The sequence below is a fragment of the Podarcis filfolensis genome (genome assembly GCF_964270895.1).
Source record: "Podarcis filfolensis genome assembly, chromosome: 15".
Taxonomy (NCBI): Eukaryota; Metazoa; Chordata; class Lepidosauria; order Squamata; family Lacertidae; genus Podarcis; species Podarcis filfolensis.
This window is the reverse complement of record NC_139618.1, coordinates 35,816,977-35,844,966: the sequence shown is the minus strand read 5'-3', so window position 1 is coordinate 35,844,966 and position 27,990 is coordinate 35,816,977. Positions and strand designations below refer to the sequence as shown.

The 27,990-nt window shown below is 43.0% G+C and overlaps 1 protein-coding gene across 3 annotated transcripts in view; it reads left to right on the top strand.

Annotated features, from left to right (window-relative positions):
* The window catches only part of KCNU1 (potassium calcium-activated channel subfamily U member 1), an 85,883-nt gene that overhangs the window by 27,177 nt on the left and 30,716 nt on the right, over positions 1 to 27,990 (top strand). For all 3 annotated transcript variants that reach the window (XM_083588394.1, XM_083588393.1, XM_083588395.1), the window contains exons 15-19: positions 1,207 to 1,319; positions 1,825 to 1,893; positions 3,465 to 3,551; positions 5,888 to 5,997; positions 10,519 to 10,621. In XM_083588394.1, coding sequence (XP_083444520.1) covers positions 1,207 to 1,319; positions 1,825 to 1,893; positions 3,465 to 3,551; positions 5,888 to 5,997; positions 10,519 to 10,621 — 482 coding nt within the window. The remainder of the gene's footprint in view (positions 1 to 1,206; positions 1,320 to 1,824; positions 1,894 to 3,464; positions 3,552 to 5,887; positions 5,998 to 10,518; positions 10,622 to 27,990) is intronic.

Genomic DNA, 27,990 nt, shown 5'->3' with positions numbered 1-27,990 from the left:
ACCTCAGGTTAAGAACAGTTTCAGGTGAAGAACAGACCTCTAGAACAAATTAAGTTCTTAACCCGAGGTACCACTGTGTGTGTGTGTGTGTGTATATATATATATATATATATATATATATATATATATATATACCGTATTTTTCGCTCTATAACACGCACCCGACCATAACACGCACATAGTTTTTAGAGGAGGAAAACAAAACAAAAAATATTCTAAACGAAATAGTGGATGTATGATTTTTGTGGTTCATGCTGTGGCCACAGACATGTGATCTGAGGGTGAGTTTGGGGTAGCCCAATGCAAAAAAAGGATGCTGCTAATAATGCAGGCGAGGGGTTTAAGGGGAGAAGGAACACACGTGGGGTGGGTGGAGAAGGATGCTGCTAATAATGAAGAAGAGGGGTATAAGAGGAGAAGGCTCCTCTCCTCTCCCGCTTTGCTCCTTTAAAGCAAGCAGGCTCTCTGTCCCTCTCTCCTCCCCACTCAGCGGCTCTTCTCCCGCTTTGCTGTTTCAAAGCGAGCCATGGAGGAGGGAAGGAAGGGGAACCATGGATCCTCTGCTCACAACTGCAGCAGATCCCCCCGCCATCCATAGGCATTCACTCCATAACACGCACAGACATTTCCCCTTACTTTCTAGGAGGAAAAAAGTGAGTGTTATGGTGCAAAAAATACAGTATACACGCACACACACACACACACACTGTGTGTGTATATATATCTCTACACACACACACACACACCATATTTTTCTGTGTATAAGACACCCCCATGTATAAGACGACCCCAATTTTTTTTAATCCAAACTTAAGAAAATACACTATGCACTATCTGTATATAAGACGACCCCTTATTTTAAACTTTGAAAATTTAGGAAAAAATAGTCTTATACACTGAAAAATACGGTGAGTGTTTGTGTGTTTGTTTGTGTGTGTGTGGTCATATATATTTGAATGCGACAAGGCTAAAACAAGGTTTAATAAAATAAATGTGTGTTATATCTATTTATATCAATGGAACAGTAATGTTCTTGAAGCAGTTAAACAACAACAAAAATAGTGTTATGAAATTGACAGTGAAATCAAAGTGTTAAAACAGCAAGCAAACAACAAACTTATAAAATCAGAGTGCATTTCATCTATCTTAGTTGTTAGATGTTGTTAGTTGGCCAGATGATGATGACAATGATGATATTTGTTACAGAAACTGATCACTTTGAATAAGCACCTACATGAAATAGAAGGCCAGGATTATAAAGTGATGACTCAGCTTCTATCCAACGATTTTATTGACATGTCCTTCAAAGACGTGGCCCAGTAAGTCCAGGATTTCCCACTACCACTGCCTTAGTTGATTAGTAAGAACACGAAATCTTTACTGGGTCACACCAGACTCCTCTTGTCCAGCATTCTGTTCCCACAGTGACAAATCAGATATCTATGGGAAGCCCACAAACCTGACATGAGCACAACAACACTCCTCTGCTCATGCTTCACAGCCACTGGTATTCAGAAGTCTTGTTGCTTATGGGCATCATTCCATCCAGGGGTTTGTGTTGTAAGCAAAGGAAGCCAATGGATGGGTCTAGTGTGTGATGACATGGTCTTGATCTTCACTCATGCATAATAATCATTTTGCCCAAGTAGAGCTCATGGGACAGATCACTCACATTGTGTTTTACCTGTTTGGCAAATGTCTCCAGTAGGTTTTAAGAACTGATACAGTTTTCAGCAATGGTTGCTACTCTGAATCCCCCAGATTCCCCTCCTTTCTTCACTTGCTTGTTCCTTTGTCAATAACACAAACTAATCTCTTTCTTAGATTGTGCTTTTTGAAGCTGGATCTCATGCTGCTTGCTATCGAGTTTCGATCTGGCACGCAAAGAAATAGGTGGGCACCTATCCTTCTGAACTTCTTGCATTTAGCAGGATTAACTATGATATCCTAAAATCTTTGGGTTGGAATGTCACCATGGCCAGAGCAACCTGCCTAAGACCTGAGCAGGACAGATTGCTGTGAGATTACAGAAAAGCAGAGGAAGAAATATGAGAGCCAGTGTGGTGTAGTGGTTAAGAGCGGTAGTCTCGTAATCTGGTGAACCGGGTTCACTTCCCTGCTCCTCCACATGCAGCTGCTGGGTGACCTTGGGCCTGTCACACTTCTCTGAAGTCTCTCAGCCCCACTCACCTCACAGAGTGTTTGTTGTGGGGGAGGAAGGGAAAGGAGAATGTTAGCCGCTTTGAGACTCCTTCAGGTAGTGATAAAGCGGGATATCAAATCCAAACTCTTCTTCTTCTTCTTATGTATAGATAAACTGGGACAAGGGCCTCAGAGTAGGGCCTCAGAGTAGGGCCTCAGAGTAGCCATGCCAAGGGAAGGCTGTACATTACAAAATTGCCCCAACCCTGCTAGCATCAGATCTAAAGCATCTTTGTTCTTCCAACATAACCCCTCCCAAACACTTTTTTCTTCTTATCTCCAGCAGAAGCCCATGGGGCTTATCCATACTTGTCCCACTGCTTTCCTCCAGGGAAAACTGCTTTTTAGAGTTTAATTGGAGCAAATTGCAATCGGGACTTGCCCTGGATTGCCGTTTATTCTGATCTATCGCTAAAGAGTGGGTCTTTTCAGGGGTGACACAAACGGAAGTGTGGGCGAGCTTTTGAAAAGGCAAAACACCACTCCATTATGTCAGCCTGGATAGCTCATTGGTTAGAGCATGGTGCTGATAGCACCAAGGTTTCAGGTTCAATCCCTGTATGGGGTGGCTGCATGTTCCTGCATTTCAGGGGTTGGATTAGGTGATTCTTAGGGTATCTTCCAAGTCTATAATTCTATGATTCTATGTTTAATGCCTATGTAGGGAATTCAAGTGGTGAAACTCTGGATGTGATAGCAGATTCACTTACTTTGAGTAGAGATGGGGTACTTACGCCCCTTGCTGGACTACAGATCCTATCTTCCCCTGGTGTTGGCAGGGGCCTGGTGAGAGTTGGAGTCCAACTACATTTGGAGGAAACAGGTTTTCTGCCCCTGATTTAAACCCAATTCAGTCTCTGCCTGCTTTGTTTGGCTCATTGACTAGTCACCCTACTCGGCAGATGGAACAATCAGATTAGTTGCTAAGGTCTTGGCACTACATCCAAGGCTTCTCTACTTTTTTCTCTTTTTTTGCTCATGTAAATATTTGCCTTCCATAGAAGAAGTAGGTCACCAGGATAGAATATTGGAGTTATTTTGTTGGAGACACTGAATTCAGTAAATTGGGGAAGCTCTTCAAGTTATCCTGGACAAATCTGCATTTGCACCCTCCGTTTGCCCTAAAGATCATCTTTCCCCATCACCTCCTAGTCTCTGATTCTGCATGTAGCAGCTGTACAGATTTAATACAAATGTTTAAACAGTAAACGAAGGGAGGCTTAAATGACATTTCTTGTTGTTCTCAAACTGTTTTACAATAGCATCCTGATCAATCCACATTCCATTATTAAACTCCATTTCGACACAATGGGCTTTTTCATCGCCAAATCTGCAGTGCAACTCAGAAGGTAATTTCTTTAATTACTTGCATCCATATCTGAACTGTATTCTAAGTTGTTAAACATTAGAGTGGATGTCAAACATTGGGCAGGTGTTTTTTGTAACAGTGTTATTTTGTGCTGTGTTTCACAACCAAAGAAGGGAAACTCTCATCGTTTATATATACAGGTGAAAACAGATGCGGATGAATCTCACATTTAAATGTGAACCTACCTAATTTGCAGTTTCCAAACAATATACAAACCCACACAATTCTGCCCTTTGAAATTTGCACAAATTTTGTGATTGCAAAAATTTGAACAAATTTGAACAAATTTGCACAAATTTTGTGATTTTTTAAAAAAAATGCTACAAAAGGCATATTGTCAGGGAAAGCATGCAACAAAATGCACATATCCTCCCCCAACACAAAGACAGCCTTGACTCATGCACAACACATATAATAGGTGTGGGGAACTTTTGGTCTTCCAGATGTTGCTGAACTATAACTCTTATCAGCCCAGCATGCATGGTCAATGGCCAGAGAAGATGGGAATAGGAATTCAGCAATATATTGAGGGTCAAAGATTTCCCACACCAGCCATATAAGGATATACATTTCTGAATGACATGCCTGACCGCCATTTCTCTCCCCCCCCCACACACATTTCACTGCTATTCCCAGAATTGGGAGAAGTGAAATGTAGTAATTTTCTCCACCATATAACATTCTTACAGGCCTGTATCTTTTCCCATAAAATGAATCAACATTGTAGTCATTTCTACCAGATCTCTCTGTACCTTACAAAGCATTCTGTCCCCCTAGCTTTCCATCTTTGTCCACCATAGTCTCCCCCAGGACTTTGATTCCAATCTCCCCTCATCCGATGCACTTCACAAATTTATAATAACATTCTCTTCATCCTCACAAGACCCACCGTTCCTTCTCCCTCCTCTCCACCCCCTGGCCTAATTTCCCTAACTGTCACTTTCCCAAAAGTCAAATTCCTTTGACACTTTTGTCCAGACTGTTCAGAACTATCTCTTTCCCCTCCCTTGCCACACACAACTAGATACATTTTTTTCATTATCACCTGTTTTCCACATACAACTAGCCTTATGAAATATATTAAAAACCAAAACAGAAACTTTATTCTGGAAGCATTTAGAAAATTAAAATAGGTTGAGGTACACATATTCTGGAAGCATTCAAGAATTATTACTTTTTCTATTTTCAGTGAGTTTTATGGTTGCTTTTTAAAAATGTTATCATGCATTGTGAACCTATGTTGAAAAGCAGGCAAAAACAAAACAACAAAAGAAAAGACAGCCAGTGTGGGGTTAAAGGTAAAGGGACCCCTGACCATTAGTTCCAGTCATGGCCGACTCTGGGGTTGCGGCACTCATCTCGCTTTATTGGCCGGGTCATGTGGCCAGCATGACTAAGCCGCTTCTGGCAAACCAGAGCAGCACACGGAAATGCCGTTTACCTTCCCATGGGAGTGGTACCTATTTATCTACTTGCACTTTGACATGCTTTTGAACTGCTAGGTTGGCAGGAGCTGGGACCGAACAATGGGAGCTCACCCAGTCACAGGGATTCGAACCAACAACCTTCTGATCGGCAAGTCCTAGGCTTTGTGGTTTAACCCACAGCGCCACCCGCGTCCCAGGTGTGGGGTTGTTGTTGTTTAGTCGTTTAGTCATGTCCGACTCTTCTTGACCCCATGGACCAGAGCACGCCAGGCACACCTGTCTTCCACTGCCTCCCACAGATTGGTCAGACTCATGTTTGTGGCTTTGAGAACACCATCCAACCATCTCATCCTCTGTCATCCCCTTCTCCTTGTGCCCTCCATCTTTCCCAACATCAGGGTCTTTTCCAGGGAATCTTCTCTTCTCATGAGGTGGCCAAAGTATTGGAGCCTTAGCTTCACGATCTGTCCTTCCATTGACCACTCAGGGCTGATTTCCTTAAGAATGGATGCGTTTGATCTTCTTGCAGTCCATGGGACTCTCAAGAGTCTCCCCCAGCACCATAATTCAAAAGCATCAATTCTTAGAGTGGTTCAAATTACCAGTTGAAATCTCCACTTGGCTGGGAGCTCACTGGGTGACCTGTAAGCACTGCCTGTAAGCCTAACCTACTTCACAGGCTTGCTTTGGAGACTAAATGTGGGGTGGGGTGGGGTGGGTGGGGTGGACCATGTACACCACCTTGAGCTCCTTGGAGAAAAGGGTAGGATATAAATGCAATGCAATGCACAAATAAACAAGGAAATGCATACATACAAATAACTGTTCTGACTATTTTCTGTCCTGTTAAATTTAATCCAGATGATTTTTCTTTTCCTTTGTTGTCTAGGGCGCGGTATTACTGTAGACAATGCCACAGTGACATTCTGAATCCAGAGCTAATTGTAAAGTGTCGTTGCAAAACGAAAGTCCCAAGAAAATCCTCAATCTCCATTTCTGGTAAATTCTCCCTACATTTCAGACTGGACTAACCATGTATAAGTCAGAGGTGGATTGCATAGCTAGCCTTCAAGTCCGTCATCTATCAATTTTATTTTGATATAAAATGTATATCTCCAAAGATACGGGGGAAAGGAGACTCTTGTGCTCGTAGCTGTGTGGCTTAGTAACACCACATGCATGGGAAAAGGCAGTTTATAGCAGTACTAGACTAGACTACTGCAATGCATTCTATGTGGGGCTGACTTTGAAGATAGTTCAGAAGCTGAAGCTTAATTTGGTGGCCAGACTTATAACTATGACAAGGAGGACCAAGCTTACAACACTGGTCCATCTACACTAGCTTGTGCTTGGTTTCCATACCAAATTCAAAGGGCTGATTTTAACCTGTCAAGTCTTATATAGCTCAGGACCCCACTACCCTTTCCCATATGAACCTGCCTGGACCCTCTTGCCATCTTCAGAAGCCCTTCTCAGAGGACTCCATTCGGGGGAAGGTACAGAGGGAGACAGCACAAGAAAAGACCTTTTCAGCAGTGGCTCTCCATTTTTGGAATGCTCTTCCTAGGGAAGTGAACCTGGCTCCAAGTCTAAGATCTATTTGGTGCCCTCGCTGAAGTAGGGTTTTTGTTTAGTGGCAAGCATGAGCTGCCACTGTAGTCCAGTGTGTGCAGGGGCACCAGAAAGTAGTTGTAGGGGCATGAGATTGCCAATTGGCTAGCCATCCTTTACCAGGCTGCTGTCAGTGAGCCAATTGGCTAGCCAATTTTAGGACCACATGCTTGCATGGCCCTGACTGAAGCACCCTCTGCTTCCACAATCACTGCCTTCTGGTGTTTAGTGATGGGAATTCCTCCTGATGGTTACTGCAAAGGGAGATGGCTGCTTCATTGTTTGGGCTGCTTTACCAGCTACTGCTGAGCACAATTGTAGCCACTTGGGTCTTTGTTACTGGGAGTCATGCTTGTGCTAAGTTGCTAAAACAGCACAGGGCAGCCCTCAGCAACCTGGTGCTCTACACAGCTTGTTTGAAGCTGTGTTTGAACCACAGCTCCCATCAAGCCCATCCTTGCTGGCTGGGGCTGATGGAAGTTGGAGTCCAAAACATCTGGAGGCTACTAGGTTAATGAAGATGAGCAGAGAGGCTCACCAAATAGGAACATTTATCTCCCAGAGTATGTGAAGCTGTAGTTAATGCCAGCTTTACTGCTTTGAGAACTGTTACTCCCACAGAGTGTTTGAACTGGCCATGGTCTGTTCAAGGATTTATTCTTAAACATTATATCTTTTATTTGAACAGCAGATGGCAGGCAAGCCCCATTGCTAACCCGAATGTTTTGTTGCCTTGGTAGATTTCTCAGGAACACACATCCTCAGTGAGATCTCAGAAGTGCACACCTGTGGGCTTGTTCACACATTACATTCATGAGAGATAGGGGTGGGAGGGGGAATTCAGTTCAGTTCACTTTTAACATGAACCTACTGAATTCACACTTCCCCAAACCAATCTGTGAAACGAAAGACAGCTATCCTTTGAAATTCTCACTTTCTCTGAATTTTGTGCTGTATTTCCCCAACCACATAATGTCTATGCAAATGTATATATTAGGGGAAAGTGTGCATTTAAAAAATCATATATTAGTGAAAATAGAACACATTACATTAGAGGAAATTGGCTGTAATAATATTTAGGGTTGGATAAATATCTTACAAAATAAATGTGCATGTTTATGAGGAGAAATCTGCACTAAAATGCTGAAGAAGTCTCACAAGGTCTAGCAAACTGACATGCAAATGTAGAAAACCCAATGTAAGCATTTGCCTATCTTCAGACGAATGTGATTTCTCTATAGTGTTCACGTTTGGTGTCAGTTCCATGGCTACATAAAATAAAAAAGCTACTGCTCAGCCCAGTGTGGTTTCTTGTAATTCCACAGCATTCAATTTCCGCTGAAGGTCTAGTAAGTTCTCTTCCACACACCAAGCAAATGGAGCATCTTTGGCCAATGACTCAGTGGCTCTGGGACAGTGGACAGGTGGCGCATAAGTTTCCCACAGTGCCCTTGCAAGAGTCTACAAGAAGTTGTATTATCCCATGGGAGCTCACATGGCGTGGGAAAGGCCAAGTGCTTAAAAGCTTCACCCCCAAGTAGATTGGGCACTTTTTGCCCGATGAGCTATCGCACCTGCCCACCTGTGATGTTAGTGGCCTCACTGAGCTCCTTGGGTCATTGATTAACAGGAGCAGAAAGGGATTTTTCTCTCAACATCAGTTGGCTCTTAATGAGTGCTTCATCATGTTAAGCATTCTCAATATTCTGTGACAACTCTGCGTGGTTATGGTATTGGGTAGTATCAGAATAGTAAGGGGGCCATAAGGGGCTTGGAGAAAAGATAGGTTCAGGGTATGCTCCTAGCTGAGGTGGAGTCCTGCCAGGCCAGAATGTCTCCCCTGATTGCCCAGTGGGATCCTGGATGCTGGCCTGTCCTGTATGGTAGCCAGGTTCTAACACTAGTCAACTTCCATGGAAGGCAGGACTGGACTGTGCAATCCCAACCATTGAACAGAATGCCATTCCAACAGCAAGTGCTGGTGGGAATCAATAATTGATCCTTTAAATATTCTCCATTCCTTATTGACTCTCTGTTTCATGCCGTTTCTTACTCTTCCTGATAACTTTTATATTTAAAGAATACTTTAAAAATCATTATAAGAATGAATTTCTCTTAACAGAACTAGACTGATTCTTGCAAAACAAAAACTGTAAATAATATTATGTTAGGATATATGAAGATAACTGAATGTAATATGAGGCTGTGTGTTATAAAGGAAAGAATAGACACAGTAAATTAAAATTTTTGGAAGTCTTTTAAAAGTTTATTTATAGAAATCTTTTTTCTTTTCCCCCCTTTTCCCCTTCTTTTTACGAAATTTTATTTGTATGAACATAAAGGACAATTTGTTATTATATTCGTACAGAAGAATTGTATAAAATTATGTACTTGTTTTTCCTTATCTTCTTCTTCTTCCTTCTTTTTTCTTTGTTCCAGCTTTGGTATTGAATATTGTTGTATATATAAACTTCTCTTTTTTTAGTTGAAACAAATAAAGATTAATAATAATAATAATAATAATAATAATAATAATAATTGATCCTTGCCCTACTACCATGCCAACCCCTCTTACCTGCTTTATAATCACTAAAGTTTCACCCAACACTGTTATCTGGTGTGTGATAACAGTGTGAATATCTCCATGAAGCCCCCTCTCAAAGAGTGTCTACCTCTTTCTAAAGGCCAGTATCACTAGCTGTTCCTGCTAAAGCTCAGCACTGCTATCACCTCCTTGCCTGCCAGCAGGCTTACCAATTGGGAGCCAACATGGGGGGGGGTCTTCCCAGAAGATGCTCTGGAGATCATGGCGGGGAGCAGTGAGGGTGAAAATCACCCTCCATGCCTCCTGCCCCCACCCAGTGCTTGTTGGAGGCGGCAGAAGATGGCAGTCCCCTCAATACTGGGGGGGCTCAGCTCCCTGCCTAGAAATATTGAGGGGGCTGAAGCCCCTTCTGCCCTCTATAGCTGGTGCCCCTGCTTGCCAGACAGAGAACCATCAAGGCACCAGACATTGACAGGGACGGAGGAACGGGGGTGGGTGGGGGTGGGCTGCCCCGGGTCTCACCACTGAGGGGGTGACAAAATGCCGGGCGGCACTCGCCACAGGGCCTGCAGTACGCCCGAGCCACATGTCCCTCCTGGGAGAGACATGGTGGCTGGGGCGCGCACAGGCTCTGCGCTGCCCAAACGGTCCATCTGCTGCCTCCCCCCAGCTGTAGGGCAGCTGAGTGGGAGGAGGCAGGCAGAGTCTGGAGGCCCCCCGGTGCACTCCGCCCCTATGGTCAGCTCACCCCACCCTCACCCTGCCCCTATGGCTAGCTCGTCCCGCCCCTGGGCGCACCGCCCCAGGCCCCCGAGCTGCTTCCTTTGCCGCTGGACATTGGTAGCTACTGTTCCTTGTCTTCATAGTACCATACATGGCACGCTCACCAGCTCTGGTCCAGAAAGGACAAGGTGAACAAGCAGGTGGGGGGAATTGTGAGGAGGTACAGGGAGCTCTTGCCAGTACGCCCACTTCCTGGAACATGGGTCTTAGCAAGTGCCCAACCATGTTGATGTTGACACCAACTTGGGATGATCTAATTGGTTGAACATTACCATTTCACTTGGCTTACGGCAGGATTCTTCAACCTTGGCCCTCCAGATGTTTTGAGATTACAATTCCCATCATCCCTGACCACTGGTCCTGCTAGCTAGGGATCATGGGAGTTGTGGGCCAAAAACATCTGGAGGGCCGAGGTTGAGTAAGCCTGGCTTAGGGGCTACCATGAACCTGAAACTGGTAATGAGATGCTTCTACATGCACTTATTTGCCACTATCAAAATGACTTTGATTGACCCTAGGCTATTGAAAAACAATTAAGACTAGCCAGAGAAGAAATGGCCTCTTAATGCTTTTTATTTCAGATAAGTTGAAACCAGCGCAGGATTCGAGCAGTCTAGTAGTTTCACGCTCCCTTGGATTTTTCCCTTTCTTGAATTTCCCCTTTCAGACTGACAGTGAGGACAGGTAAGACATTGGGGAGATCTATGTGTGCACCATTTCCTGGTCTGAATTCCTTGTGAATTTGTGTGAGCATGAGATGGGAGAAAGGAGGTTATGCTTCTTTTAAAGTTATGATGCTTAAGCCTTCTTTGCACTTTACATCTAATGCGGGGGGCAGCTGGATCTGACTGGCTGAAGTTTGTCACTATTTATGGTGGGCATTTTGAAATTTGGGGATTATGTGCTGCATTATGAGCTGAGCCCACATCAATCTGAATTCTGGTTTGAAGTGGGGTTCTCACCCAACTGCCATTGGTTACATCTCTCTGCCAGGTCTACCTCTTTCTGAAACAAAGGTCAGGCTCACTAATGATAGGCTGACCCCCCCCCCATGGGGATATTTTCTTACTGCTTTTTAGGGGGAGAATTCTCCCAAAAATTCCAGAAGGGATTTGGCACGTCCTGTAGGTGTGAGGAACCTTTGATATTTCAAATGCTGCTGAACTTCAACCTCCACCCCTGGTGGCCATTGCCCATTCTTTCTTGGGTTAATGGGAGCTGTCATTCAGTATTCCCAAACACCTGTCTTACTAGGTCCCACTTAAGTTCCTGTGGGAAGAACCTTGTGTCCCTTTCCACAAGCAACAGTTCCTCAAATGCCTTGGATAAGACACAATGGACTATAGCAGGATATCTATCCAAAGGCATTTCCAGAAGTGAAAACAGTGGAGAGCTACTGGGAGAACCTTTATCACAATGATGTAGATGTTACTTTTTAAAATAGTTATTATAAAGCCATATAAAGAAGAAAAAAAGCCCTTGGCCACCTCAAAAGGTAAGTAAAGGAAGCAACCCACTCCTGAAAAAATTGGAGACTATTCTTCCCTACCTTCATGACCAAGTGGTTGCTTTCATTTATACCGCAAGGAGCTCAATGTTAGCCCCCTCATTTAATTCTCACAGCTGTAAGGTAGGTTGGGCTGAGAGGCAGTCACTGGTCTAAGGTCCCCCAGTGAGTTTAATAAGTGAGTGGGGCTTTGAATCCTGGTTTCCCAGCTTCTAGTCCAACACTCTAACCACTACACCACACTGTCCCCCTGATTTCACAGGAGGGTTTCGTTTCCTCCAGTGAATGGCAAAAAAGACATTTTCATTTATTGATTTAGACACTGTTTTAGTATCTTCCTTTAATGAGTTAAGTAAATGGTAAAATATTGGAGGGGAGCACCTTAAATGCCCCCCCTATATGTATGTGTGTACACAGACAGACATGCACAAGGGCGTTCTACCAATTTGATCAGGAGGAGAGGAATTCGTCATTAAGTTTACAATACAGTCTCTCTCTGCCCCCTGTGTCCACAGCATAATTTGAAGAAGGTGGGGAGAGAGAGACTCTCTCAACCTGCTGAAATATCATTATTAAAATGTGCATGAAAAGTCAATTATGCCAGAGGGAGGTATTTAAGAGAAGCGAGTTTCCTTACTGTGGGATTACACCTTGGGGATTACAGAGATTGCTGAAATCTTTGCAGCTGTTTAACTTAAAAGAGGAGAGGATTTTCACTGTCAGATGTTCTCTATAGCCCTCGCAAGAGGAGGGCAAGCACTGAAGGAAAGCCATTGTTCCCGTGGCCCTTGAAACTAACTCCTGCCATCAAACAGCAGAGGAGGAGATTACCGCAGCAAAGGTTTGCCCCGTACAGGGCCAGATTAAGACCTTTAGAGGCCCTAAACACCAAAAAGATCACAGTTCTCCCCTGCCCCCACTGGTATGTAACTCAAAATACAAACATTACTAAAGAGGAGACTGAGAGGTGATATGATAGCCATCTTCAAATATCTGAAGGGCTGTCACATGGAGCAAGCTTCTTTTCTGCTGCTCCAGAGGGTGGGACCCAAACCAATGGCTTCAAGTTACAAGCAAGGAGATTCACCAGGAACAACTTTCTGACAGAGCTGTTCAACAGTGGAATGGACTCCCATGGAAGGTGGTGGATTCTCCTTCACGGGAGGTTTTTATTTTATTTTTTTTCCAAAAAAATTATTCATTTTATAACACAATTGAACAACATAAACATAAAAACAAACAATACAAACAAATTCTTGACTTATCCTTATTTTTTCTAAACATTGTTAGGTGAGCTTTCCCAAGTCCCCACTATCTGATTTTCATTTTAGCTCATCTTTAGCAGTTTACATATATCATAATTTTTAACCATTTTTTAAATCACACTTACTTTTACCTTAAAAATCTTCACATTTTATGCCTTACAAATAATATTTTAAAATACACTATATTCTACTTCTAATACTACCCTAGACAGCATCTGAAAAAACAGAGACATCACCTTGCCAACAAAGGTCCGTATAGTTAAAACTATGGTTTTCCCAGTAGTGATGTATGGAAGTGAGAGCTGGAACCATAAAGAAGGCTGATCGCCGAAAAATTGATGCTTTTGAATTATGGTGCTGGAGGAGACTCTTGAGAGTCCTATGGATCAAACCTATCCATTCTTAAGGAAATCAGCCCTGAGTGCTCACTGGAAGGACAGATCGTGAAGCTGAGGCTCCAATACTCTGGCCACCTCATGAGAAGAGAAGAGAAGAGAAGACTCCCTGGAAAAGACCCTGATGTTGTGAAAGATTGAGGGCACAAGGAGAAGGGGATGACAGAGGACGAGATGGTTGGACAGTGTTCTTGAAGCTACCAGCATGAGTTGACCAAACTGCAGGAGGCAGTGGAAGACAGAAGTGCCTGGCGTGCTCTGGTCCATGGGGTCACGAAGAGTCGGACATGACTAAACAACTAAACAACAACAACAACAAAACCCTACAGCCTATATCCACTTCCAAAGCTATTCTAAGATTTAAATATTAATATGGTTTTTTTCCCCCAAATATTGTTTAAACTTCTTCCAGTCTTCTTCCACTGTCTCTTCTCTCTGGTCTCAGAGTCTCCCAGTCAGTTCGGCAAGTTCCATATAGTCCATCATCTTCATCTGCCATTCTTCAATAGTTGGTAAATTTTGTTTCTTTCAATTCTTTGCTAAACAGAGGTTGGAAGACCATGTGTCAGGGATTCTTTAGCTAGATGACCATTTGGGTGCATTCCAATGATTCTATAAAGTGCTCCACTCAGCTGGTTATGTTTCATCCCAGCTCTGATCTCGGTTATCTTAAGAAGAAAAACAACAACCCACAAATTGCACAATGTATACTATATGCATGAAAGAAAATCAAATCAAGTACAGAAAAAATATATCAACAATAAAACATAGACTGATTGCAACACGTAACAAGATCTGATTTCCTTGAGTTATTTCGATCTGTGTCAGTAGGCTGCTATAGAAATAAGCAATTTTAAAAGAACAGAAAAATGGGGGAATGGTAGTGGAGGGCAAGGAAGTCTAAGTAAATTCTGATTTCCCCCACAATCCAGAGAATCTCCATAGTTTCAGTTTTTGAAAAACATCAAGTTGGTAGTCCTCGTGATCATAGGCAGAGACGCTTGGAAATATATGGACAGCATTGCAATTAACATCAAAAGATCAGCACTAAGCAACCATATTTTATGCATCATATATTACAGAACATGCCAATATTCATTTACTATATTTAGGGTAAAGTTCTGTGGGCTGTTTAGCTGGCTGTAAGCCTTATTTAAGGTGGCAAGCTGTGTATATGGTCCCTCCCCCACATTTTATCTTTACAATAACCTTGTGAAGTAGGATCAGTTGAGAGATGGTGAGCAGTTGAAGGTCCCTCAGTGAGCTTTGTGGCTCAAATGGAGTCCTTTCAATCCAAGTTCACCACTGTAGTCTGTACACTGCAATGCCTCTCAATCGCTTTAGAAGGTAATTCGCTGGGTTTTTTATTTTATTTTGCAGAATGAGTCTGGTGTTTTCTCCCCACCAGCACCATTGCAATGCCCTTGGTAGCTTTATTCATTAATTAATATAGTGTTTGTTGACTGACTTGCCTTCTTTATATGTGCACCTCTCCCTCTCTCTTTTAAAATATCTGAAAACAGCACTTGCAAGTTTATCTGAAGAAGAAGAGGCTTGTGATATCATATATCCCATAGCCAGAGTTCTGTACAGTGAGTGCCTGTCCCAAACATAGGGAACTGGTTTCCTTAGTACTAGAGTTCAATAAATATTTATATATAGCTAGCTATTTCGTTTTGGGCAGAATGCAGTGGGTGCATTTGCACACTGGCACTGTTCATTCAGAGGATGTGGTCACATCTAGACCATACATTGAAAGCATGTGGCTTCTTCCAAAGAATTTTTGTGGGCTGCTATCAGCAGAGATTCCACTAGAGGTACTTCCACCTGTGAATCTGGAGTGAAGAAGCCAGTGTGCCATACTGGAGGAGTGGGTGGAAGCTGTCAGAGGTGACTAGGGCTAGGAAGAGGGACGCACCCACCCTATCCAAACCCTGATTCCAGCTCAGTGCAAAATGGGTTTAGATTACAGCCTAAATCTAGGATTGACTAGTAATGAAGAGCATTTCCTTTCCCTATTACTACTATTAATTGCAGTACTATTAATTGCAGAAGTATTAATTGCAGTAGTATTAGTATTTGCAGTTCTGGTGTTGTGCCTGCTCTTTTGCTCATACAGTACCCAGAGTGCTGTACTTTTACAGCACAAAAATACACAAGAAGATTTAAACGTTAAACTAATCAATGAAAAGCACAGCATCAGTTTAAAAGCAGCAGTGGAAAGATGGACAAAACAGCACCAAAAGTATATATCAAACCCTCCCGGTGGTGGTGGGGAGTTTCAGTCTCTGTCTAAAAGAAATCAGAGAAGGAACCTAATAAGATGTTCCAGAAGCACTGCAGCAGCACTGAAATTAAGGGACAGGTATCATCTAATCTGGCTCATTTTTGGACACTGGATAACATCCAGCTTTACATAATGTGCTTATATGCTCTGACAATCAAGATTTTGTAGATGGTGGACTAGGACAACAATTCCTGCCTGAAACCCTGGGAAGCCTCTGCCACTTCATGTTGACAGTAGTGAGTAAAAAGCAGCTTCCTATGTTATTGTTGGGGACGTGGGTAAACCACTGTGGTGTAAACCACTGAGCCTCTGGGCTTGCCGATCGGAAGGTTGATGGTTCGAATCCCTGCGAAGGGGTGAGCTCCCGTTGTCCAGTTCCAGCTCCTGCCAACCTAGCAGTTCGAAAGCACATCAAAGTGCAAGTAGATAAATAGGTACTGCTCTGGCGGGAAGGTAAAGGGCATTTCCGTGCACTGCTCTGGTTTCACTAGAAGTGGCTTAGTTATGCTGTCCACATGACCCGGAAAAACTGTCTGCGGACAAACGTCGGCTCCCTCGGCCTGTAAAGCGAGATGAGCACCACAACTCCAGAGTCGTTCGTGACTGGACTTAACTGTCAGGGGTCCTTTACCTTTTTATGTTATTGTGTAAAGATGAAATCAGCTAGAGCTGGTGTGGTGAACATTTGGCTCCCGAGAGGTTGTTGAACTACAACTCCCATAAAGGTCCCTCCATGTCAAAACTGTATGTCCTCAGATTTCCTCCCAAATTGTTTGGCCTTTCATTTTGCTTCAGGGTTTCAGTTTAAATGTCACTTATTATTATTATTATTATTATTATTATTATTATTATTATTATTATTATTATTGCTAAATTCCTGGAGCAAAACTCAATGAACAAGTAGCTATGCAAAGGTATTTGTTTACTATTTAATATATGTGAAACCTGCTCATAAAACAAGGTGTTGTCCAAAATCAATCAAAATAATACAACAGAAAACCCATTACTCTAAGCGATGTAACCTCACTTAAAACTGAAATATGGAAAGACTGATGCAATAAAACAACTTGAATCACAGCAGCTAAAAGACAACCAGGAAATATAGGAGCTGAATCTACATGCCATACCAGAAGAACTGAAATAATGAGATTCTAAAATGCCTGGGGAAAACAAGGAAGTCTTAGTGTGGCACTGAAAGCACAACAGTGTGGATCCCTGGTGAACTTCACTGGAGAGATAATTCCATGGCTTGTTTGGGCACCGAACAGGAACCCTCTTTCATAGCTAGTCTCTGAATTTCAGAATCAGGGGGCTCTGAGAGAAAGACATCAGCAGATAACCACAAGGAACAGGGGGGATGGGGAGCCTTTTCAGCCCAATGGCCCTGTTCTACAGAGGACAACATATCAGGGATTGCTGGGGATCAGAGTCATACAAGTGCAAAAGATGTTACTCTTATTTTTATCCAGAAGGTAGACACTTTTGTCTACCTGGGCTCCACCATATCCAGCAAGCTTTTCATCGACACTGAGCTAGACAAACACATCGGCAAGACAGTTACAGCAATGGCTGGCCTCTCCAAAAGGGTACAGGAGGATGTGATGCTAATGACCAATACCAAGATGAAAGTCTACCAGGCTTGCATGTTGAGCAAGCTGCTTTATGGGAAGTGAGTTGTGGGCAACTTACAGACTCCAGGAGTGACACCTCAATGCCTTCCATATGCCATCAGGAAGATTTTGGGCATCACATGGCAGGACAGAGTCTCAAGCAAATATGTGCTCTCCCAAGCCCACATTCCCAGCATCTTCACACTTCTGTCTCAGCAATGTCTATGCTGGCTTGGTCATGTACACAGAATGGAAGATGGCAAGATCCCCAAGGACATGCTCAGTGGGAAGCAGGTTTCAGGCTCTAGGACTGTTGGCAGACCAACTCTGTGTTATGAAGATGTCTGCAAATGTGACATGAAGGCTGACGTTAACCCCGTCATATGGGAATCCCTTGCAGACGATTGCAATGCTTGCAGACAGACAGGTCTTCTATCCACAGCAGTGAACAGAGGAAGGAGGAATGCAGGGAGGGATGCAGAGTATCTGCCCCAGCACAACTGGACACCATCTGCCCCCAGCTGCAACAAAACAGGTCTCTGCCATATCTGTCTCTACGGACACAGCAGGCGCTGTGACTTTACCTCCGAAGGCGAACTCTTCCGTTGTCTCCCAAGATAGACGGATGAAAACAACAACATACAAAAATCAAGTGTTTCTGACATGCACACATGGCTCTAGCCTTCATCTAGGCAAGCAACAGGCATGATCCCAGTTCAAGAACACATTCCTGCCATGCAGAAGCACTTGAGGAAGGTGCTGACCAAGAGCTGTGAGGAGTGTTGCCTGAGAAGGAACCATGTCTTGTTGCACGTCCAGAGAGCCCAATAGTTGGGACTAGAGGGATGCATTTGGCCCCCCAGGCCTGAGGTCCCCCACTCGTGAGGTACAGGTGTGTGCATACAGGAGAAGCCTTTCTCTCTTAGGTCAGTGTCATCAATCTTAAAAGTTATAATTTCAACCTGATTATGTTCCCGTAGCAATCATCAAAGGCTACACCTCTCTTCCATTTAATCCAGACATGGTCAACTTCCAGCTTCTCCTTTTTGAAACCTCCCTTAGGCTGCAATTCTATACACAATTACTTCCCTGGGTGTAATGCCCTCACCCACTGGAATGTTAGTGAGAAACTGCGTGTTACTGCATTTGACGGTATTCCAAAAGAGTTAGGGAGAGTTAGGGAGTCTACTGGACAGAGTTAGTTGGGAAATAAGAATGTAAATAGAATGAGAGAAATCTTTGTTCAAGGGTAGCCAGCCAAGCACATTCAAGATGTTCTTGGAGTTCAGTGCCCATCAGCCCAGCCAACATGGTCAATGGTCCAAGATGATGGGAGTTGATGTCCAACACCTGAGTTGTTTCATATCTCATGATTTATAGTTTGTTTCCATTAACATCTTGTGAGAATCATTGTTGCTTACTAACAACATCTCTTTCTTGTTGAGATCTTCAGCAATTATAAAGATTATTATTATTTGCTTGTTTCTGCACAATTTTCTCTGCTTCTATAAGTTGGAAGAGAAACTTCTACCATTAACTCTGTGTGCTATCATAAGCTCGGCTGTAGGGCTGGGGAACCTGTGACCCACCTGGTTCTTTTGGATTCTGACTCCCATTAGCCTCAACCAGCCATGACCAATGATCAGGGATAATGGGAGTTGTAGTTTCTGCACATTCTCAGGTTCCTCCATCCCTGCTCTACTGACCTCACTAGGATTTGATTCAGAGTTAATTTATATAGAATTGCCCTGCACATGAGATTACATTTTGGACATGCTATTGGGAGATGTTTCAGCACTGCAGCCAGAGTCTCTCTTCCCCACTCCAACCCATAACATGTAATAAAAAACAATGCCAATATGTAGGTGTATCTCTACACCATCCTCTGCCATCACCTCCATTCGTTGGCTGCTACTTGGAAAAAGGAGCGGAAATTGTAATAGGGTGATTTCATTTCCCATACCTCACTTTCTACAGGACTATATTCAAGGCGGTTTACAGCTCATAGAAGCCTAAACATACAACGAAATTCACATTGCCATTCTATAACAATTTTTAAAACACCCTAAAGAATTAATAAAATTCAGGAATTCATTTATATACAGATAATATCTAGAAAATATCAGAAAGCAATAAAACAAAAACAACCCAAAGGATTACCACCAATTAATAATTACAAATCCTTTCCAAAAATACAATGGACAAAATCATGTCATGTCATGTGACATCCCCCCCACCAGTGCCTACCAAACTACCTCTAATTATCCCCTACCACAAGCATTCATTAAATGCTAATATGTTTTTGATCTCTGAACCATTAAACACTTTCTCTTTGTTCCAGGGATAATTATAATGTTGTGGGATAATCTTTTAATGGCTTTCAGGAAACTTAACCCTGGGATGAATTCCTCCACTCAAATTCCACAGGTGGCATTTAACTAAGCCTTATTCAGAGTATACGCACCAGCACGACAAAGTTGGGTCCACTAATTTCAACAGGTCTGTGTTGAGTAAAACTTAGTTGACTATTACCCCTTGTGTATCTTCAAGCTGTTTCTTGCACTGCTAGGACAAAATCTTATTTGGTTATAGGAAGTTTTTCTTTTAGGAAAAAGGGGCCAGTACTTGCCATGAAGTTGTTCCAGTAAGTGCCACACTTTTAACCACTGTTCCCCCCCCGGGGGGGGGTACTCCAGGGTCCGCTGTGCTGGCACCTTTTCCCCCCAGATGTTTGGTTACTCTCCTTTTGGGGAAGCCATCAAGTCTCAAATTTCATTTTGGTTACATTTACAATCTGGGCAGAGGAGGGGTCATTTGCTAATTAAGATCAGCTTTTGCCAACCTGGTGCCCTACAGATGTCTTGGACTATGACCATGCCGGTAAGGCTGATGAGAGCCATAGCCCAAAACTTCCAGAAGCCACCAGATTGGGGGAGGCTGCATAAAATAGTAATCATACAAAGCTGGCTACAGCCGCACACACTGATTTCTATCTTGAGTTTTTTAAAACCCAAAATCTTTTAACCAAACCAAACTGTTTTGTTTTTAAATGGGAACAAACCACACCTAGGTTACAAAAAGTACACTTGTGTTCCATCTTAATTGAAACTTATCTAACACCTGGATAATTGCTCATAAATACCTGCTGAGTTGCCAAGGTACAGTTATAGCATGTCAGTCTCTAATAAATTTCCAGGACCTCAGATCTCACCCTTTGATGCTACCCATCAAATCCTGGTCCAAAGGCAAGGCAGGGGGTGTCGGTGGAAGGGTGGGGAGAGAGAGAGAAAGTAATAATACTAAGCACTCCTGCATTCACTTAATCTGGGAGAATGCATTGCACTCTTTATGAATGCGTAGGAGAGGCTGTGCAGGAGTCTGCAGAAAGGTCACTGATATTTTTGGAGCGATAAATCACGAAAGGGGGGAAAAGATTTGCATTTTGGCTGTATAACATTCAGGGACGGATTAGAGAGAGAGAAGGGAGAATTCTTTGAAGTAATATTTCTCCGCTGACTTGTTTTATTAGCTCCCTTTTAACATGTTACATTATTGCTTATAGAATTTCATTTACTTGGATTGGCAGCTTGATAAATATGTCTATTGGCGATGATTTGGATTGCTCTGGGCATTAATATTATTAAAACCTGTCACAAGGAAATGTCTGAAAGATGACTTACTGTAAAGATTACAGCACAAAATAAATCACACAGTGGTATTTGTTACCGTTTATGGCCTCTTGGAGCCGAGTCAATCCCTTTTTATGTTGCATTATTTTTCAAGTTTTTATAGCTTTACATTATATATCGCTGTCAGAAATGAACAGATGGGGTGTCAAACATGAGCTTTCTGAATAATTCCCACCCTCGGGTTATTTGTGTGAAGGACAAGTGTAAAACTCTGTTCTCCAGGAAAGGGAGACAGGCAGGGGTGGGTGAATGTGTTGTTACATTAAAGAAAGCTTCCCCTCCGCCTCTCCCCCCCTCACCCCCGTCAGCTGGGACAGGGTGGTTTTAACTTCTGACCTCACCTGGCTTTTCCTCCACAGCAGAGCTTCTTGGGAAATCCAAGCTGCCTGCTTTTTTTGCTGGAGGAAAATCTTCATTGCAAGCAAAACAGGCCAGAAGGCAACACCTGGCACATCAGAAACTGGGGTTTGCCACTTCCCCACCCCTCTTTCTTTCTGGGATGGAATCTGTCTGCCAAATCATGACTGCCATTTGTAGTGCAGCCGATATGATCAAATGTGCCACTGGCTCTTTTCTCTGATGCATGTAGGAAGGGCGTTAATGATGCCCCTTCTTCCATAATTTGTTTTGTGTAAGGAGAGGGGTAGCACAAGCCTCAGGCTCCTTCAGCCATACAGTAGACTCAGCCTTGGCTCAGTTAGCTGTGCTTTTTTGCTTAGCCTTTTTCCATTGCTGTTGTTTGCCTTGCCTTGCCTTGCTTCAGTCAGAAAAAGCCGCAGGACTCCTTCCTCTTAGCCTCTTCTTCTTCTGCCATTTATATGTCTCTCTGCAGCCACTAGGAATGGGCAAAATCTGTCAGTTTTGGTTTCTCTCAGGTTCTTGTCTACCCCCCCTCCCAAGCTTAAATTCAGTCATCCACATTTCAACATCAGTTTGGATTTATTTTTTTTAAGTCCCTGCGTTTATCAACATTTCTCCTAATAGGCACATGGTTTTATGTGCACTTTTGCCTAATAAACACATTTTTACAAAGCAATCTTATAATGCATTTTAATGTTTAATGCATTTATAATGCCTTTTTAATGTTATCCTGGATGATACCTGCACACTTCACCCTGGTAAATGCATTTTTGTACACATTACCTGGCTAGCGTACGGCACTGCAAAATTCAGAGAAGTGCTGGTTTCAAAGGATGGTTGTGTCCAACTAAGTTCTACTTAGAGCAGACACACTGGAATTAATGGACCTTAAATAGTCATGTCCCTTAAGAAGAAGAGTTTGGATTTGATATCCCGCCTTTCACTCCCTTTAAGGAGTCTCAAAGCGGCTAACATTCTCCTTTCCCTTCCTCCCCCACAACAAACACTCTGTGAGGCGAGTGGGGCTGAGAGACTTCAAAGAAGTGTGACTGGCCCAAGGTCACCCAGCAGCTGCATGTGGAGGAGCGGAGACGCGAACCCGGTTCCCCAGATTATGAGACTACCGCTCTTAACCACTACACCACACTGGCTCTCTAACTTCGCTGGGTGTACCCTGAGTAAGACTAGCATTTGATACAACCCAAAGCCTGGTCAAATTATGTTGCAAGTTGCACTGATGGCCTCTGGATTATACCATGGATTTGGCAAACATGCTTTAACACCCCCGCCCCACCCCCCAAATTAAGACCACAGAACCTATTGCATGTTGATTCCGACAATTGTATGGATTTCCATGACTTTCAGCCTGTAGGGTTATATATGTACATGGGAACACCTTGTATTTCTATGTTCTGCCTTAGCATACAATGAGAAGTTTAGAAAACAAAGCAATGGGGTGGGGAAAGGAATGTGATGTGATGTAGGGCATGCAAGAGGCTCACATGTAACTTCAAAGCCCATATATAGCAATATAGGGGATCTCAACAACTAAATATCTAGGTAGGATCTCTCCAACAAGTAATCACGTGCTGTGGATAAACTGGTTATCTGAACCCAACCTGCCTACTTCAAGCGCATAAAGATGAGTTGGCTAATTGGTTTTGCCCTGTGAACTTGTGCAAACCTGTCTATTTATAATCTGGCCAGCTCCTTATTCTGTGCTAAGGACATGGAGAATGGCTCAACCTCCTGGCAGTGCACACTTTATATTTTAATTACCCACACTAATTTCTAACATTTACACGTATACCATAAATCACATCATAATGATCCTTATTTAATTGCTGGACTGGGAACTCAAGTTAAACAGGTATGAAGGGGATTAATAAGGAGATCCAGGCTCCAAGGATTGCAGCTGCCTGCATTCTCAATTTAGATTGGGAGAACAAAACATAAAGCCTTTAGGTAGGACCAAATTTTGAACCCTTTAGTTCAAGATTAGCAGTTTAGTCTGGACAATTACACAACTCTCAATTTTATTCCTCCTTTAAAGCACAGAGTCTTATCCTCCCACATGTAGAAAGGGGCTTTAGCCTCCTTATTACATTAATAGTTCAATGAAAAGTGGTAAAAGGTAAAAGGCTGCTGTGGCATTCAGGTGCTCACATATGTGACTGACATAGCTGGGCACCTTTCAGTAGGGACTCTACCACAAGTGCCTGGAGCCCCATTCCTCCCTCCCTTGTCATTTGACCTCTGCAGGGGCAAAATCAGTAAGATAAATGAGATCCCCTTGTTCCCCCCACCCTCTCTATCTCTCTATCTCTGGGCTCAACCACACTTCTGCTTGTCCAATGCCTGGAAAGCAAAGTGTGGACATGGATCTCTCTCTCTCCCCTTCTCGTTCTCTCTGAACTGGAGCCATCTGGGCCCAGAGGAAGAGGCCAGTGAATAGGGAACTGCAACAAAACTGAGGAGGGAGAGGACAGGGGGAGGGGGAGGTTCCACTGAGAACAGCTTCTCCAAGCTGCCCCCCCAACCCCCCAACCCCTGTAATGAGCACTATCCACCACCCTGTTGACAAGCAAATTTTTAATTAAATTAACCTACTAACTAGCCGTGCAAATACATAGAGAAGCTGTCAGAAATGTCTCATAAATGACATGCTGTCAGTAGAGATGACTTGATGTCACCCTCTCTCCTTTCTGAAATAGGTAAATATCTAGGGTTTAGGGTTGCCATATTTCAAAAAGTAAAAACCAAGACAACCCCAGAAGTCATCAAGCTTTTTAAAGGAAACCGCCAAAGTTGTTTAGCTTTTATTTACAAACCCGCCAAAAAACCCACAATTTGACTTCCCTAAAATCCAGGACAAAGCGCCGCCTTTCGATAATTCCTCTTGGACCTCAATTCCGCCTTTGAAATCCTGGTAATGTCTGGGAAAATCTAGATGTACGGTAGCCCTATTAGTGATGCCATATTTTAAAAAGTGAAAATCCGGACATTTCAGTGATTTTTTTGCCCGGACACTGTTTCCAACTGCTGTATTTGTCCAGGAAATTCCAGATGTATGTCAGCCCCATAAATATCCACACTGCAACATTGCTGCTTCCCTCTTCATTGTCTGCCTTTTCTTCTTGTGCCCAGACTCCCCACCCACTCACATTGTCCCTGGCTATCATTTGTATTTCAATTGCATACATAATACATACATAATTTTATTTGTATTCCACCTTCCCATAGTTAAAATCATGCTCAAAGCTGCTTACAGCATGAATAAAATACATAATTACGCTCATAACAAAAGTAATCATCAACAATAAATAAAACATAGAAAGTACACAACCAAATCAAACTAAAATAATTATAGAAATAATGTCAAAAACAGCAACACTCTTCCCCACACAAGAAACACCCCTAAACAATGCTTTGGCCCAAGAGTCTTTTCAGCAGCCTCAATTTTGTAGCTGGAGTCAGTCAAGGCCAGGTGAAGAAAGAGCAGCAAGGCAGGGAGCAGGTCTTGCAAGACTCAAGCCAGGATGGATTCAGGCCCATAGTGTTTATTGTACAGCCTGCCACATCCCTTGCACCCTTCTCATCTCTTATTAGAGCAACAGTAATTTTCTACCAACTCCACCCTCTCTCTCTCTTTCTTTTCCTCCTTTTCAGTATTAATCCCAATTAGCTTGCATAGTTTCTGTGCTACATCACAGTGTCACAGTCTTTGCCCCTATGAAAATAATACACAACCTGCACCTAGTTTTTGCAAATCAGGGATGGGGAACCTATAGCCATCCAGATAGGAGCGGCTTCCCTGGTGGGTCAGAGGGGCAGCAAGAGCTTCCCATCTGTGGCATCGCTGCCACATAACAGGAGGGAGGGAGACAAGGTAATGGAGGTTGGAGCCCTGTGGTGGTTCTGGTAGGAGTGTTAGATTGGTTCTGCAAGTGCACCCTTGCAGCCCCAAACTTGTTTTGTCATACCTCTCCCAGTATGTGGTAGCGACACTGCTGGCAAGAGAGCTTTGTTGTGGCTCCATGGCACTGGTGAGCTGCTCCTGGCTCCAGTTTTTGGGGCTGATGGGGTTGAAATTCTGCAACATCCAGAAGGAAGGAAGGTAGGCAACTCACCAATAAACGGTAGAGAATAGCCCCAAGACTACTGATATCAATCCCTTCCTTTGAGCTCCCATGTCATCACGAACACTGTAAGAGGGAATGTCTTGGTTGTCTTTAGTGTGAAAGAGAAAGGAAGTCATGATAAGCTTAAGGGGCTGTTGCTGTAGCTCACCCAAGGCAGATAGAAACATATGGTCTTCACTAGGATTCAGTCTTGCTACAAAGAGGCAGTGTTGATTTGGTGGTTATAATCACTAGTAGATTATTGCAGCTGGTTTTGTGATTGATTTTACCTGTCCACAGAGGCTTTTTGCTGATTAGGGGTTGGAATGCTCTAAATAATTATCCTTTTTCAATTACAAACAGCGCCTTTATATGTGTGCTAATTTATTAAGTTTCGCACAGTGGGTAGCAAAACACTTTGCTGAGTTGTTCTAAATCAAGTGGCATTAATTTGTGGCAATGGTGAGAGGCAGCAGCGAAGGGAATGGATTAAAAAAAACACCCCAAAAAACCCTAGCACTGAAGTGACAAGGGAAACTTCTTTAGGCTTAGGTAAAAAGGATTCCTACACATTCACTTCCCCTATATGCTGTTCTGAAAAGTAGTGATGAGGTGGGATTGAGAGCCCATATAACGTATATGTTGGACAGAACTGGGATACCCATGTTCAAACTCCTGTTTTGTTGTGAAGTTCATTGAGTGATGGTGGAACAGTTAGTCTTCCTCAGCCTAACCTGTCCTACAGTATCCTTGTATAGATAGAATAAGGAGAGATGGTAATATTCAACCCTGAGCTCCTGTAAGCAAAAGTATATGATAAATAACAGGGCATCAGAGAGCCACCAGATGCAAACAAGGAGTGGGCCTCTGAACCATTCATAGTTGTAGAAGAGAGGGTTTGTGATGGTTTTTCACCCTACTGCTCCTCACCAAAGTTCACCATCCTCTGTACAACATGCAGTAATGTTTATAGATCTCCGTTGTTCCGTTATTTCTATTTATTTTATTATTTGTTCAATTTGCCAGTCACTTTATCTTGCCCACAGCAATCCAAAGCGAATAACAACCAAACAAACATACAAGAATCCCCACATAGACACATTGAAACCAAGAGGAAAGAGAACTACATTAAAAACTCCTCACCCACTTCTGAAAGGAAACAGATTGTTAAAGGTCAAAGGCCTGAAAGTTTTTGCCTAGTGTCCTTGAGGTATTGTGGTCCTGTCCTGAGCTGGTCAAGCCCAGCACTTTGAATTTGGCTCAGAAACTATTTGGCAGCCTGTGAAGTTGGGCCACCATTGGCATTATATGCTCAAATCATCTTGCCCTGGTGAGCAAGCAGGCTGCTGAATTCTGCACAAGCTGAAGTTTCTGAACCACCTTCAGAGGCAGCCCCACATATAAGACAGTAGTATAACCTAGAGTTTTTCAGAACATACACAATGAAAATTTGGCTATTCCTGACCAGAGGTGCAGCTGGGCTTGCCGGTGCTGCTGCTCCTTGATGTTTCTGCCTTTTCACTTGCTCCTTTTGAGCAGTGTTAGGAGCAGGGATGAGCAATAAATTCAGTATTTTAATGTAAAGGTAATGTTTCACACAGTGAAACAGTATGTGAACTGAAACATAACCATCTTTTGAAATTCGCACTTCTCTGAATTTTGCAATGTGGTTCTCCAAGTAACTAATGTAAATAAAAATGCAGAGGAGGTGCCTAAAAATGGATCCATTCTTGAAAATAACAAGCAGAAAGAGAGTAAATTAGTGAAAATGTCTGGAAAAACTGTCAGTTTAAGGAGAAATGCATGTTACAATTCTGGTGGGATTTTTTTTTTAAGGGGGATGGGAATCACAAACTGATGGGAAACTACAAAAAAAAAACTGATCTTAGGAGCAGAATAATGAGAAAATAAGAAAAACTGAAATCAACAGATTTGCCAATCCCTAGTCAAGAGTCAGGGAAATGGAGGAGTCTCCTGCACTAGCTTTGCCATAACTTTGTGGGCAACTGTGTGGATTTTGTCCCAAGTGAGGAAGAAAGTGAATGGTCACTCCTTGCCCAAGGACCTGGAGCTGGCACTGCTTGGTAGAAGGCAGTTTCCCAGCTTCCTATTTTAAGAGCTAGATTTCAAAGACAATCTTAGGCTTTAACAAAACCAGATCCAGGCTTGTGAAATTTCCTTGGAAGACCAGGCCATCAGTTATCCCCTTGTGCTCTGTATCTGTGTGTACTTCTGCTAAGCCTACCTTCTTCCTGCTTCATTTTCCTGGAGATCCTCAGTGCAGATACTGGGGAATCACCAGAATGATTCACTGCTCTCCCAAGAAAAGTAGATTCCTGAAAATCTCACATCATTTGCTGAGAATATGGCAGAAGGGAACATTAGTTAAGACACAGAGAGATAGATGAGCATTCTCCCCCTCCCTGCCCCCCGCAATGATATCTGGAGAAGGATGCCTTTTTGATGAAGTGTGCTTCAAGCAGTCTTGCCTTTTTATTTCCCTACCCAGGGCTCTGACAGGTGTTTCCTTCGGGGCATAGATGCTTCCTATAACATTTTGAGTGAAGGGAGATATCATCTGTGACAGCTTGTGTACATAGATCATGGTTTTATGATGATGGAAAAGTGTGCACTGATTGATTTGCTGAGCTGGGCTGAGTTAAAAGAGCTTGCAACAAGATATCTTCCCTCTTGCCAAAACACAATTTAATCACCACCTGACCGATCCATCATCCAGGCAGGAGGGAGGAGGTTTCAAATGCTGGGGAGGTGCCATATGACTAATGGACAGAAATGTCTATTCTTGGCATGGAAGGACT